At 50.9% G+C, this 15,481-nt stretch overlaps 1 protein-coding gene across 1 annotated transcript; it reads right to left on the bottom strand.

Annotated features, from left to right (window-relative positions):
* Positions 1–13,808: 13,808 nt before the first annotated feature.
* Positions 13,809–14,771, bottom strand: LOC146058598 (olfactory receptor 1500-like). Its single transcript, XM_083170872.1, has one exon. It carries the CDS (start codon positions 14,769–14,771, stop codon positions 13,809–13,811), a length of 963 nt encoding a protein of 320 aa, XP_083026998.1.
* Positions 14,772–15,481: the final 710 nt, after the last annotated feature.

Here is a 15,481-nt window from a genome sequence, read left to right as displayed (position 1 = left end):
GAACCCCCTAGCAAGGAGCACGTAGGTAAGCAGCACTTATGTGGCAAATATGTAATGGGCATTACGGTTTGTTATATAGTATGTAATGGGCATCATGATGTGTGGCACAATGTGTAATGGGCATTATGGTGTGTGGCCTTATGTGTAATTGGCATTACGGCGTGTGGCTTCATGTGTAATGGGCATTACTGTGTATGGTCTAAAGTGTAATACCACACCCCTTTTTGTGATGCCACGCCTCCTTCCCATGAGGCCACACCCCTTTTTTTGCCACGCGGCTACGCCGCGCAAAGGTCCCCCTGCTATTATGTCTAGATCTGGGACCACCCATTACCATAATTCTAGATTCGCCTATGGGTCTGACTATGCCCACGGGCCTAGGAGCCCGAACACCCGGTGGTCTAGAGTAGGGGGGTAGGTGGCCTGGGGCCGCCTACCTGATGTTAGGAGAGGCCGCGGGGGGGGGAGAGAGCTTCATCAGCTCGAGTGCTTTCCACCCCCACAGGCCTCTCCTGGAACAGCGGCTGCCAGCTTCTTTCTTCTGCCGCTGGCCTGTCCTGGCCAGCGGCGGCTCTGCTTCTCTTCTTCCTCCAGAAGGCGCTGGAGATCTTCCTTCTTGACTCCGGCGTCTTCTGGCCTCTTCTGCTGCCGCCAGAGCTGTTCTCCTCACCGCAGCCGTCCTCTTCTTCCAGCGGCGTCCTCTGTCTTCTGGAGCACTACTTCTGATGTCAGACGCTGGGGGCGCGATCGAGGACGGCGCAGCGAGTGCTGATTGGCTCAGCGTAGCCGTCTGCTATTGACTCCCGATTTGTGAGCCCTAATTGGCTCCTGAAGAGCGGGAGGTTTAAACTGCCGGCGGCGGCATTTCTTATTGTCGGCCATTAGGGCGCTAAATTCAAAATGCCGCCGCTTCGCTGACCTCCGCCGCACTGGCAGTGCCGGGATCGGTGCCTTGATTCCAGCGCTGTCCCTCTCCCCCACCTGCCACTGTTGCTGCTCTGGTGCTGGGAGCAGGGGAGCTGTCCCAGCACTGGGGCACATTATTACATCTACACCACCACTTGGCCTTTAGTAACCATGTGGTGAGCGAAGCGGTGCGAGCCACAGTGTCAGCCATGTCTCATCAGCTCAGCTTTCACTTTGCAGAAGCACAAATGGAGAGGATGGCACCTAGAGGCACCTGGTGGTACTGCAGGCAGCACTGACTGTCACAGGAGTTCTCTAGTGTCAACCCAGTCCGTTCTCTGGATAGTGGAGAGTGTCTCCACCAGGCAGCACTGATGTGGGGTAGGGGCATTTCTGGGTACTCATAAACCCCCCACCCTTCCTGTGTGTATTACTGCAGAACAATAAGATAATACATTTTGTTTGATATTCCATATTCCAACAATCACATTTTATACCTTTCATGGATGCTTGTGTGCCCCACAGGGTTAATGTGACGTCCCACAGGGTTAATGTGACGTCCCACAGGGTTAATGGCAGTCTGGTGCTGGAGGTGGAAGTACCTGAGGGGATGGTGGACAGCAGCAGAAAGGGCAGGGGTGTTGTGCAGGGGTGCAGTGCAGACTCAGAGGGGTGTTGTGCAGTGTAGAGGGGTTTGTGCTGGGTTATATATACTTAATTATATTGTTGTAATTGTACTGGTCATGTGGTGTTAAGCAGGCTGTCAGTTAGTGTAGTGGGGTACAGTAGTACACAGGCAGGCTGTCAGTCAGAGTAGTGGGGTACAGTAGTACACAGGCAGGCTGTCGGTCAGTGTAGTGGGGTACAGTAGTACACAGGCAGGCTGTCAGTCAGTGTAGTGGGGTACAGTAGTACACAGACAGGCTGTCAGTCAGAGTAGTGGGGTGCAGTAGTACACAGGCAGGCTGGCAGTCAGTGTAGTGGGGTACAGTAGTACACAGGCAGGCTGTCGGTCAGTGTAGTGGGGTACAGTAGTACACAGGCAGGCTGTCAGTCAGTGTAGCGGGGTACAGTAGTAAACAGGCAGGCTGTCGGTCAGTGTAGTGGGGTACAGTAGTACACAGGCAGGCTGTCAGTCAGTGTAGCGAGGTACAGTAGTACACAGGCAGGCTGTCAGTCAGTGTAGTGGGGTACAGTAGTACACAGGCAGGCTGTCGGTCAGTGTAGTGGGGTACAGTAGTACACAGGCAGGCTGTCAGTCAGTGTAGCGAGGTACAGTAGTAAACAGGCAGGCTGTCGGTCAGTGTAGTGGGGTACAGTAGTACACAGGCAGGCTGTCAGTCAGTGTAGCGAGGTACAGTAGTACACAGGCAGGCTGTCAGTCAGTGTAGTGGGGTACAGTAGTACACAGGCAGGCTGTCGGTCAGTGTAGTGGGGTACAGTAGTACACAGGCAGGCTGTCGGTCAGTGTAGCGGGGTACAGTAGTACACAGGCAGGCCGTCAGTCAGTGTAGCGGGGTACAGTAGTACACAGGCAGGCTGTCAGTCAGAGTAGTGGGGTACAGTAGTACACAGGCAGGCTGTCGGTCAGTGTAGCGGGGTACAGTAGTACACAGGCAGGCTGTCAGTCAGTGTAGCGGGGTACAGTAGTACACAGGCAGGCTGTCAGTCAGAGTAGCGGAGTACAGTAGTACACAGGCAGGCTGTCAGTCAGTGTAGTGGGGTACAGTAGTACACAGGCAGGCTGTCGGTCAGTGTAGTGGGGTACAGTAGTACACAGGAAGGCTGTCAGTAAGTGTAGTGGGGTACAGTAGTACACAGGCAGGCTGTCGGTCAGTGTAGTGGGGTACAGTAGTACACAGGCAGGCTGTCGGTCAGTGTAGTGGGGTACAGTAGTACACAGGCAGGCTCTCGGTCAGTGTAGCGGGGTACAGTAGTACACAGGCAGGCTGTCGGTCAGTGTAGTGGGGTACAGTAGTACACAGGCAGGCTCTCGGTCAGTGTAGCGGGGTACAGTAGTACACAGGCAGGCTGTCGGTCAGTGTAGCGGGGTACAGTAGTACACAGGCAGGCTGTCGGTCAGTGTAGCGGGGTACAGTAGTAAACAGGCAGGCTGTCGGTCAGTGTAGCGGGGTACAGTAGTACACAGGCAGGCTGTCGGTCAGTGTAGTGGGGTACAGTAGTACACAGGCAGGCTGTCGGTCAGTGTAGTGGGGTACAGTAGTACACAGGCAGGCTGTCGGTCAGTGTAGTGGGTACAGTAGTACACAGGCAGGCTGTCGGTCAGTGTAGTGGGTACAGTAGTACACAGGCAGGCTGTCGGTCAGTGTAGTGGGGTACAGTAGTACACAGGCAGGCTGTCGGTCAGTGTAGTGGGGTACAGTAGTACACAGGCAGGCTCTCGGTCAGTGTAGCGGGGTACAGTAGTACACAGGCAGGCTGTCGGTCAGTGTAGCGGGGTACAGTAGTACACAGGCAGGCTGTCGGTCAGTGTAGCGGGGTACAGTAGTAAACGGGCAGGCTGTCGGTCAGTGTAGCGGGGTACAGTAGTACACAGGCAGGCTGTCGGTCAGTGTAGTGGGGTACAGTAGTACACGGGCAGGCTGTCGGTCAGTGTAGTGGGGTACAGCAGTACACAGCCAGGCTGTCGGTCAGTGTAGCGGGGTACAGTAGTAAACAGGCAGGATGTCGGTCAGTGTAGTGGGGTACAGTATTACACAGGCAGGCTGTCGGTCAGTGTAGTGGGGTACAGTAGTACACAGGCAGGCTGTCGGTCAGTGTAGTGGGGTACAGTAGTACACAGGCAGGCTGTCGGTCAGTGTAGTGGGGTACAGTAGTACACAGGCAGGCTGTCAGTCAGTGTAGTGGGGTACAGTAGTACACAAGCAGGCTGTCGGTCAGTGTAGTGTGGTACAGTAGTACACAGGCAGGCTGTCGGTCAGTGTAGCGGGGTACAGTAGTACACAGGCAGGCAGTCGGTCAGTGTAGCGGGGTACAGTAGTAAACAGGCAGGCTGTCGGTCAGTGTAGCGGGGTACAGTAGTACACAGGCAGGCTGTCGGTCAGTGTAGCGGGGTACAGTAGTACACAGGCAGGCTGTCGGTCAGTGTAGTGGGGTACAGTAGTACACAGGCAGGCTGTCGGTCAGTGTAGTGGGGTACAGTAGTACACAGGTAGGCTGTCAGTCAGTGTAGTGGGGTACAGTAGTACACAGGCAGGCTGTCGGTCAGTGTAGCGGGGTACAGTAGTACACAGGCAGGCTGTCGGTCAGTGTAGCGGGGTACAGTAGTACACAGGCAGGCTGTCGGTCAGTGTAGTGGGGTACAGTAGTACACAGGCAGGTTGTCGGTCAGTGTAGTGGGGTACAGTAGTACACAGGCAGGCTGTCGGTCAGTGTAGCGGGGTACAGTAGTACACAGGTAGGCTGTTGGTCAGTGTAGCGGGGTACAGTAGTACACAGGCAGGCTGTCCGTCAGTGTAGTGGGGTACAGTAGGTACACAGGCAGGCTGTCAGTCAGTGTAGTGGGGTACAGTAGTACACAGGCAGGCTGTCCGTCAGTGTAGTGGGGTACAGTAGTACACAGGCAGGCTGACAGTCAGTGTAGTGGGTACAGTAGTACACAGGCAGGCTGTCCGTCAGTGTAGTGGGGTACAGTAGGTACACAGGCAGGCTTTCAGTCAGTGTAGTGTGGTACACAGGCAGGCTGTCGGTCAGTGTAGTGGGGTACAGTAGTACACAGGCAGGCTTTCAGTCAGTGTAGTGTGGTACACAAGCAGGCTGTCAGTCAGTGTAGCAGGGTACAGTAGTACACAGGCAGGCTGTCGGTCAGTGTAGCGGGGTACAGTAGTACACAGGCAGGCTGTCGGTCAGTGTAGTGGGGTACAGTAGTACACAGGCAGGCTGTCAGTCAGTCAGTGTAGTGTGGTACACAGACAGGCTGTCAGTCAGCTTTTCATTGTTAATTTTTTTTTTCACTGCGGTGTGTGGTCACTGTGGTGTGTTGCACTGCAATACAATACACCATATACTACTGTAAGAAGCAGAACACGTTCCGTGTGTAATTGTTCAGCCTCCACAGTCCATGCAGTGTTATTTAGCCCCGTCCATAAAAATACATTTTGCTGTTCTTTATTTTTTGCTGTATACTGTACCCCAATAGTATACACCACAAGTTCCGTGTGTGATTGTTCTGCATCCATGCAGCGTTATACAAGCTGCACATTAAAAATAAGTAAAGTAAAAAATCCAAATCAATTTTTCTCTTCTTTATTTGTTGTTTGTGTGTACTGCACCCATAGTATACTGTCAGAAGGTCCGTGTGTGATTTTTCAGCCTCCACGCAGCATTATTCAAGCTGCGCATTAAAAAAATGTAATAAAAAAAACTATTTAGCTCTTCTTTATTGTTTGTGTGTACTGCACCCCAATACACCATACTGATACTGCCAGAAGTTGCGTGTGTTAATAACATAGTTGCCTACCCTCCTGCATTCCGCAGGAGACTCCCTGAAATAGCAGCAATCTCCCTCTTTCCCTCATTAGTCTAGCAATCTCCCTCATGTCACCTTGCCCACATTACACTGTTACATTTTTGGGGAAAAAAGGATTGAGAGATAGATACATTTACATTGAATCATCAGCACCATTTCCAGCATGTTACAAAGTATAGTAGCTCTTACTAACTGCTCTGTGGCTCATCTCCATTTGGATATAAGTGATTTTAAAAGATTCCTCTCAGATGTAGCAGTACACACCCACGCTTCTAGGTGCCACAATCTCTTTTCACAATCTCTCCATATATGTAACAAGACACGCCCTTTGGGTGGAGCATGACACGCCCTCTCAATGGGGCGCTGTGCAAAATTCTACTGCCAACTATAATCTCCCTGAAACTAGTTTTCAAAAGTAGGCAAGTATGGTTAATAACAAGCCAGCTGCAGACCTTGGCCTAAATTGAATGAAAACAACATTGTGAGCTGTAAAATGGTCAAAATTGTCTGGAAAGGGCTGGAAATGAATGTTATTGAGGTTAATATTACTCTAGGGACAAAAAAACGCAAAAATTCCGCGATTTGGCCGTTATTTAAAAAAAAAAAATCCAAAGCCTTTCACTGCTGTTTGACAAATCCAAATCCTGGTGACAAATCCAAATCTTCGGCCCCGGCGCTCATCTCTACACTGGACAAGTCTCCCCCTAGCTATCTCCTCCCCTGGGTATCCCTCATAATTTCCCAAGGGCAACTCTCCCATACAACCACCCTCCTGAAAGCATACACCAGGGATGCAAGAGTTTGCTACAACTCTGATAAATGAGACAGTTTACAAGAACATTACCAGCTACTTCCTGGGACTAAGTCAGGATTTGTGGAGGATCAATGCCACCCTGTGGCCAGAGGTAATAGTGCACCCACACTTTCAGCTAGTGGAAAACAGTTAACGTTTCAATTTCTTTTCTCATCCCAAAGTCCTGTGCACAGGCTCCTTGCCGGAGTTACTGGACACTTCGTTAGAGAGTACTCGGGTACCCAAGGACAGGAATGCGGTTACAGGTGTCACGTTGATACTGTGTGAAGAACAGACTCTCACCACTGCAATCCATTTTAAATGCTGCGGCTAGGCTGATCTTCCTTGCAAGACGCTCATCGTCTGCTGATCCGCTCTGCCAGTCCCTCCATTGGTTGCCTGTATATTACCGTATTCAATATAAAACACTTCTACTCTCATATAAAGCTATTAACCATACTGCACCAGCTTATATCTCTCTACTTATCACAAAATATCTCCCATTTCGACCACTCCGCTCTGCACAAGATCTGTGTCTCTCTTCTGAGCGGATCACTAGCTCCCATTCATTATTACAGGACTTTCATCGGGCAGCTCCCATCCTATGGAATGCCCTTCCACACACAATAAGACTCTCCACCAGTCTCCAAACTTTCAAGTGTTCCCTGATAACTCACCTCTTCAGGCAAGCCTATCATATTTAAGATCTACACGCATAACCCTCTGAGGCACTTATGTATTATATAGCTTCCCTTCTGGACTTGTAACTTGTTGGGACCTCTATGCTATTACTGGTGCCTGTCCTTGTGTTTCCCTCCTATATACCTAATAGATTGTAAGCTTGCAGCAGGGCCCTCCTACCTCCAAGTCTGTCTGTTGTTACCCAGTTTATTTTATCACTGTCTACTATTGTAAACCACAACGGAATCTGCTGCGCTATATAAGACGCTGTAACGGAATCTGCTGCGCTATATAAGACACTGTAACGGAATCTGCTGCGCTATATAAGACGCTGTAACGGAATCTGCTGCGCTATATAAGAAACTGCAAATAACTAAATAAATAAATACTGTGTGAAGCTGTGTTTAGAACTTAGGTGTAAACTAATATTGTGGGGATACAGGTATAGATGAATTGGGCAGTTGCAACTCTCATCACTATTTCATACCTCCCAACTTTTTATCTCTCGAAATAGGGACACTCGCGCGGCGAAGCCGCGCGAGCGTCCGAAAAAGGGGCGGGGCGTATGCAAATGAGGGCGCGGCTTATGCTAATTAGCCGCGACCTCATTTTCATACGAGAATAGACGCTGTGCGCATGCGCACAGCGTCTATTCTACTAGTTTGGGGGGTCTCCCAACTGTCACCCCCCCGCAGCGGGACAATGCCTGCCGCGGGTGGGACAGCGGGACAGTACCCGAAAATCGGGACTGTCCCTCTAAAATCGTGACAGTTGGGAGGTATGTATTTGGTGGTGTACCGCACTGGCCCATAAGTTTTATGTTACGTGATTACGATACCGGTCATTGCCCCGGGTTCATTAAGGAAGTGGTATGACCCTTCCTTCGTGTGGTATGCCCCAAGTAGCAAATCATTTCATGTGTTGTTTAGATAAAACGAGGGCTGCATAGGCTCAAGTGCATTTAAGAGCCTGTGAATTTTAGTGATTGTTAAATAAAGTTATTGAAGAAGGCAGATTACTCAGGAAAAGCTCAGGATTGAGTAGCAGGAGGGTCAGCCAATCATGTGGCTTAGGGGTGGTAGCTTAGAGAGGGGTATATTAGGTGAAGTCAGGGGGATTAATCTAGCGATGTTGAGGAAACATTGGATCCTCAACATTGCAGGGTTAAACATCGAACATTGGAACCATAAATCTGATGTTACCGATGAAATGAAACATCATATGATTACCCATCCCTAGTCTGGAAGCAGATAAGTCACATCTCTCAATTCCTCACATTCTCTCCCATTCCTCACACTTTTGTACTTCCACTCCTCATTTCTCCCTTTATAGCTTGCTTTTTCTGTCTGTGTACCTTATCTGCTCCCTCTTGCACTCAATACCCTGTCCTGGATCACATGTAGACAGTGTCAGGGCTGGGGATTTCCATGCTGGCAGTGGTGGTGCTACGGCGCCACCTGCTGGCGTCCTGGTTACTAGGTTTGATTCCACTTGTGGCATTTAATATGGGGGTGTCTTTGAGAGACAAGGCCTTCTGTCTGTGGGCTCCCTGCCTCACTTGGGATGGTGCAGTCTCAGTCAGCCATGCCTGTTACAGTTGGCCACCATTTCTGCCCTCTCTGTTAGCTAATCAAGGCTCAGTCCATGCTGTCCCTCTGCCTACTGGCATAGCCGGGCCCCAGTCTGGGCAGCCTTGCTTACAGGGCCTTATGCCTCTTAATTTTAATAAGAGTTTACCAGTGATGTTTTTGTTGCGGGTGGGTCATCAGTTAGCTGAATACATAGTAGTTTGGTTTCCAGGCTTTTCCATTGCAGCAGGCTGCATATCAGAAATACGCCCCTTACAAGGGGTTACAGGGTGCGTCGTACGTACCTGCATGGGCTGGTGCATCCCCGCCGCAGTCCCCCATTTGGTAGTCTGGCGCATTCTCAAGCTTTTCTGGGCTAGTTTCCCTGCGGCTAGGGTCTCTACACATTCCCCTAGACCCCATGCCATTTTTAGGTACGTTAGTAAAAAATCGCGGCCATCGCGGGCATCGCATGCACTAAAAAATCGCATGCGATGCGACCGACGCGATGCCCGCGATTTCCCATAGGGAACAATGTTAAATGTCCCAATTGACACGATTTTCCTGTTCAATGTCTCAATTGACCCGATTTTTCCATAGGAAACAATGTTAAATGGCCCACAGAGGCGAAATAGGCACCCTGAAGTGTGAAATGGCCCCCACAATTGTTAACGCCACCCCACGATCAACGTGAACCCGAAGCATGGCGAGCGCAGCGAGCCCGCGAGGGGCGGCGGTACGCGTCCTCCGACCTTTTCATACCCCCACTATCCACGTCGGCGTGGAGTTGAGAATAGAATAGTGTGGCGAGCGCGAGCCACCGAGCCCGAAGCTTGGCGAGGGGACGCGGATACCTGTGAAGCCCGCGAGGGGACGCGTATACCTGTGAAGGTGTCCGAGTCCCCTCACGGGGCTCGCTGCGCTCGCCACGCTTCGGGCTCGGTGGCTCGCTGCATTCGCCACACTTTCTATTCTCAACTCCACGCCGACGTGGATAGTGGGGGTATGAAAAGGTCGGAGGACGCGTACCGCCGCCCCTCGCGGGCTCGCTGCGCTCGCCATGCTTCGGGTTCACGTTGATCGTGGGGTGGCGTTAACAATTGTGGGGGCCATTTCACACTTCAGGGTGCCTATTTGGCCTCTGTGGGCCATTTAACATTGTTTCCTATGGAAAAATCGGGTCAATTGAGACATTGAACAGGAAAATCGGGTCAATTGGGACATTTAACATTGTTCCCTATGGGAAATCGCGGGCATCGCGTCGGTCGCATCGCATGCGATTTTTTAGTGCATATGATGGCCGCGATGGGCGCCCTTCTAGGTAAAGAGTACCCATTTTTTTTCCGTTTTCTTTTTAACCCTTTTTTTTGGGACAGAACCATACACAGATCACAATGATCTGTGCATGGTTCTGTCAAATTCGTCAGCCAGAACCTGGTCTAATTTTTTGGCGATTTTTGGTAACGTTTACCAAAAATTGCACCCTATTATAGGTGCGAGTTAGATGCTTTCCAATGGGAAAACATCTGGATGCGAATTGAAGTGTGACTAAAAATCGCCACTCAAAATGTGCGATTTTGCGGCAAAAAGTGTGATTTTTTTTACCGCGAATCGCACCCTATTACATGTGCGATTTTTGGAAAACAAGCGATTTCGGACGTTTTTTTAACAAAAATCGCACATGTCTAAAAAATCTTATTACATTTCGCCCCTGAGATCCCATCGGAGCGACATCCAGTGGTGATGGCCCAGCCGCAGAGGAAATACGACCCACACCAACTGTGACCTTGGAAACACAAGCATGAGACATCAGAGCGTTAAACACCCTGGGAAACAACATGGTGGGAGGTTGCCTCGACCGGTACTTAGGCACGCCCACCAGCCAATCATGGTCCAGCATGGGGGTTTTCCCGGACCATGATTAGCTGGTGGGCGGGTCTAAGTCCCGGTCGGGGGGCGGAGCCCCAGATGTAAACAGAAGACCGGAGCATGGTTAGAGAGGTGCAGGGCTCCCGGAGAAGCGCTGAAGACGTCTGTGAGTATGTTTTCTCTCCACAGGTACCCGAGTGGATACTACTGGACAAGGGGACCGATGCTTCGTGGCAACATAGGTGAGTATTGGATGAATGGGCTCCGTGCGTAATAAAGTTTTACTGTCATTGCGTGTATTTATTTAACTATTTATACTACTGTGGGACTACAAGTCCCAGCGGGCCCTTTAATGCCCCACATGCTGGGACTTGTGGTTCTCCACAATGGGCATTATGGTGGGCAGAATTATGTGTAACGGGCGTTATAGTGGGCAGAATTATGTATAATGGGCATTATGGTGGGCAGAATTATGTGTAAGGGGCATTATGGTGGGCAGAATTATGTATAATGGGCATTATGGTGGGCAGCATTATGTATAACGGGCATTATGGTGGGCAGCAGTATGTGTAATGGACATCATGGTCGGTGGCATTATGTGTAATGTGCATTTTTTGCCTGATTGCAGGTCACGATCGTAGCTCCGCCCTCTTACTGAATTAGGCTCCATCCACTTACTTGTTGTGTAGGGGGTGGATCTCCAGGAAGCTAAGATGCGTGAGGTGTCAACCCTAGACCTTGTAGCGCTAATTGCTGAGCACCGGGGCGTGAAGTGCTGCTGATTTAGAAAACTGTGGCTAGGCGCTGATTGGCAGGATTCTCAGCCAATCAGCGTCCGGACAGATTTTTCAAAATTAGCAGCGCTTCCTGCCCGGAAAATAGCGCTACCAGCCGCTGCCGCCCAACCAAGTGCCGTAATTTTCCTTCCACCTTCCCAGCCCTGTGCCGGGGACACTGACAGTTGCCAGTATACCTCTGGCTGCCACTGCCGCACACAACCACCTCTCTCCCGGCTGCTGCTGCTGTGTGCAGAACATAGGGATGCTTAGTACAGGAGCCCCGGGGAGACCCCTCCTGTAAGCGTGGGACACAGGTACAGGAGCAGGCACGGGGGGGGGGGGGGGGCGTCGGCGGCGTGTTCTGTGGGGGGCCCCCACAAATTTGTTGTCCATGGCCCCCACAGACCTTAATCCGGCCTTGAGTCCCTTGGCCCTCCAGAGCCTTAATCCTTCTCTGGGTTATACATATGGTGACCTGGAAAGCAAGGACTGTGTGACGTCCAAGTCTTAGAGCTTTGGAGAGAGATAAAGTGGCTGGAGACAATTTACCAGCCAATCAACTGCTAACTACCATTTTTCAAACCCAGCACACAGCATGACAGTTATGAGCTAGTTAACTGGTACTTTATATCCACTTTATCTCTCTCCAAAGCTTAGTACATAAGCCCCTCTGTACCCACGTCCCCCTGCCCACTAGCCATGTCCTATGATACTGATGGTGGAAAAGAGGTGTTGCACAGGTAGTAAGCAGATGGAGAGAGATAATGTACAACAAGATAAAGTACCAGCCAATCTGCTCCTAGCTGCCATGTTACAGGCTGGATTTGCAAAAAAAATATCTTTATACTTTATCAACACCCAAGAATTATTGCATGAGTACCAGCCCACCAGCTCCTAACTGTCATTTTCAAAGTAAAATAGCAGTGAGGAGCTGATTGGCTGGTACTTTATCTCTTTACTTCAGTGGTTCTCAAACTCGGTCCCCAGGAGACCGCACTGGTCACATTTCCAGGTCACCCGGCTGCTGCACTGGGCGTTAATCTAAAGGTTTCCTGGAAAACATGGACTGTGTGGGGGGGCCCTGAGTGGGGTACGGTTTGTCAGGACAACAGTGTCTAGGTCGGGAATCAAAAAGTCGACACTTCAAAATGGTGGACATGCATTAGGTTGACGTGGTCAGAACGGTGACACGAGCAAACGGTAAACATGAAAAAATGTTGACTTTTTTGTGTCTATGTCGACATAGGACACTGTATAGGCGTACCGCATCCCCTCGCACGGCTCGCTGCGCCCAGCACACTATTATATTCCCCCTCTGTGCTCACTGGTAGGGTAATGTATGAACAAGTCCTTAAATAAATGAAAAACTGTTGTCATGTCAACCTTTTGACCATGTCGTTCTAATGCATGTCGGCCATTTCATGTATGAACTTCCCAGCGTGGACCTGTTGATCCCAACACCCAGCCCCCCCCCCCGGCTCTATTTGATTAGGATTAGTACATTTCACCAGTAGAGAGCTTTGACATCGCAAAACGCAGGGTCGCACCGGGACTTTGAAACGGATCAGTCCTGCTGCGACCCTGCATTTTGGTCTGTTAAGATCCCCTCAACGAACTGCCAATATTGCCGGTTTGCTGATGTCATGTGGAGGGGGGGGGTTCGGCCATGTGGCAGAGCGGTGGAGCGTCATCGGGGGCAGGGCCGGTGCAAGCCTCCCCGCCGCCCCAGGCAAATCCACGCCCGCCGGCCGCCCGCTGCTGGGGAGATTTCAGCGGGCAGCGGTACCACAGGGTGGGGGTGCGGGCGACACTGCAGCGTGCGCCCGCAACTCCCGTGTCCAGGGGGGGGGGAGAGGGAAGCTACGATACCTTTCTCCCCTGCTCCCAGTCCCCGCTGCAGGGGAGATTTCAGTGGAAGGCAGGCGGCGGGCGGGCGAGGGGTGCGGACGTTACTGCACCACAGAGTGGAGGTGTGGGCGACACTGCAGCGTGCGCCCGCAACCACCTGCTCCCAGTCCCCGCGGCGCATCCTGGTTGCGCATCCTGGTTTACCACAGGATGGGGGTGCGGGCGACACTGCGGCGTGTGCGCCCGCAACCCCCGTGTCCAGGGGGGAGAGAGGGAAGCTACGATACCTTTCTCCCGTGCTCCCAGTCCCCGCTGCAGGGGAGATTTCAGTGGAAGGCAGGCGGCGGGCGGGCGATACTGGTTTCTATGGTACGGGTACCTCTATAGTACCTCTCCTCCTCGGCGGCTCAGTACCGCCCTCCAGTGGCCGGCGCCCTAGGCAAATGCCTAGACCTGCCTAGTGGTGGCACCGGCCCTGATCGGGGGGCGGGGGAGGAGGCAGCCCTTAATGCTGGCGCTGCTCCATTAGTGTGAACAGGAAACGGGTCGCTCGACCTGATTACCACGGCAATGAACCGGTAAGAACCCTTCTTTTTTACCGGTTTGTAATGCCGTGTTGCTACCGTTTTGCTGGACCCGGTAACTCCTTTCACATAGCACCAATTACCGGGTCGAACCGGCAAGAAATCGTCATGAACCCGGTAATTAGGTGCGATGTGATATTATTGCACAACACACCGCACTCACGTACACAGAGGAGCGCACTGTACCATTGGATTTTTGACTAGGCTATCGGATATTGAATAAGATAAAGATAAGATGAATGTCTGTTTTTATTTTGGTATTTAAGCAAAAACATCCTAACGAAATCCTTCTTATCGTACATGTACAACGTTTTTATGCGTCCCGCGCAACGCACTGCGCACATTCTGAATAACCTTTACCCTTAGCGCGTCAGTCCTTATCCCGTATATCAGGGGGTTCAGTATGAGAGCCGACGTCAGGCCAGTGACACAGATCGCCACGTGCGTCACAGGCGAGAGGGAGCCGCCGTTTAATCGATACCTAAAAATGACGAAAAATCCTGCGGGATAAGTGATAAAAAATACAATGACGTGCGTGGTCAATGTGTGGATGGCTTTCTGGTGCGCTTCCAACGAGATATTCAGACAGATGAGGAACGTCCCTATATAGCAGCAGACTGTAACTGATATACAGATAATGAGTAAGGACAACGCCCAGACCGTTCCGAAGACATTGGCGACAATGATGTCACCGCACGCCAGGTAGAGAAGGGACATGCACTCACAGTAGGCGCTGCTGATCGTCCTCCCGCACCAGGTCAGCCTTGCCGTTAGTATTATATACACCGCTTCGCCTACGAAGACGAAGATCCAGAGTACAACTAGAAGATTCCGAGCCTTTCTGTTGCTCATCAGACTGTGATACCTCAAGGGGTTTCCCACGGCCAAATATCGGTCATAGGCCATGATGGAAAATGTACATATTTCAACAACAGAGTAACTCTGGATGCAATAGGCTTGGGTGAGGCATCCATTGACGGCGATGGTGGTGCATCCGGACATGAGGTCAACGGTCAACTTGGGCAGGAACGACGAGCATCCAAACATCACGTCAACCACCAGGTTACATATAAAGATGTACATGGGCTCATGTAGGGACTGTTCCATCCAGCTGACATAGACGATCATTAAACATACGAACATAAGGAAGACGTACAACGTGAGCGATAGCAGAGAATACAAATAACTGTATTTTTCCATTTCTACAACACCAAGAAGAGTAAAATGTGTGATTATTGGGGTAAAATTGTTCATCCCTCCGAGTCGTGGTGTAGTCACAGGACAGGATCAGCCACAATGATCATTCTAGAGCATTAGTCATTAATGGTACAAATCTATTGGACAGGCGCATCAGAACGCAAAATGATACAATACATATATACATCTGCCTATTCCCACTGTGCTGAGGTTATATAGCTTTTCATGTCAGTGTATCTGCGACTGGGATTTCAGTTACCACGGAGACATGACAGCAAAGCGACAGCTGCAGAGGGACTGCAGGAATTCCTGCGCGGTGGGACAAACAGGTGACAGCTGCTAACCAGCTCATTAGTGACACTTATCCGGCATCTAGTGACCAGGCCGCACAGCGGACTGTGTATAATGTGCACATATTGTCACTTTGTATAAAGAATGAATAATGGGTACTTATGTAGTAGCCGGGCGCCCAATTTGCTTACGTACAGCACCGTAGTGAAATCGCATCGCATGCGATTTTTTGCATGCGATCCGATGCGATTTTCCTATGTAATTTATTCACTGCTCTCTATAGGGTGCGATGCCATTTAATGTACTATACACTTGTATGACATCCAATGGGATTTAGGAACCCCCCACTATCCACGCCACCCCGAAGCATGGCGAGCGCAGCGGCGTGGAGTTGATTTTATATAGTGTGGCAAGAGAAGCGAGCCACCGAGCCCGAAGCGTGGCAAGGCCCGTGAGGGGACGCGGAATACATGTAA

The sequence above is a fragment of the Crinia signifera genome, chromosome 2, assembly GCF_055691185.1.
Source record: "Crinia signifera chromosome 2, ASM5569118v1, whole genome shotgun sequence".
Taxonomy (NCBI): Eukaryota; Metazoa; Chordata; class Amphibia; order Anura; family Myobatrachidae; genus Crinia; species Crinia signifera.
Note: the sequence above shows the minus strand (reverse complement) of the source record. Positions and strands in the feature narration are given on the sequence as shown.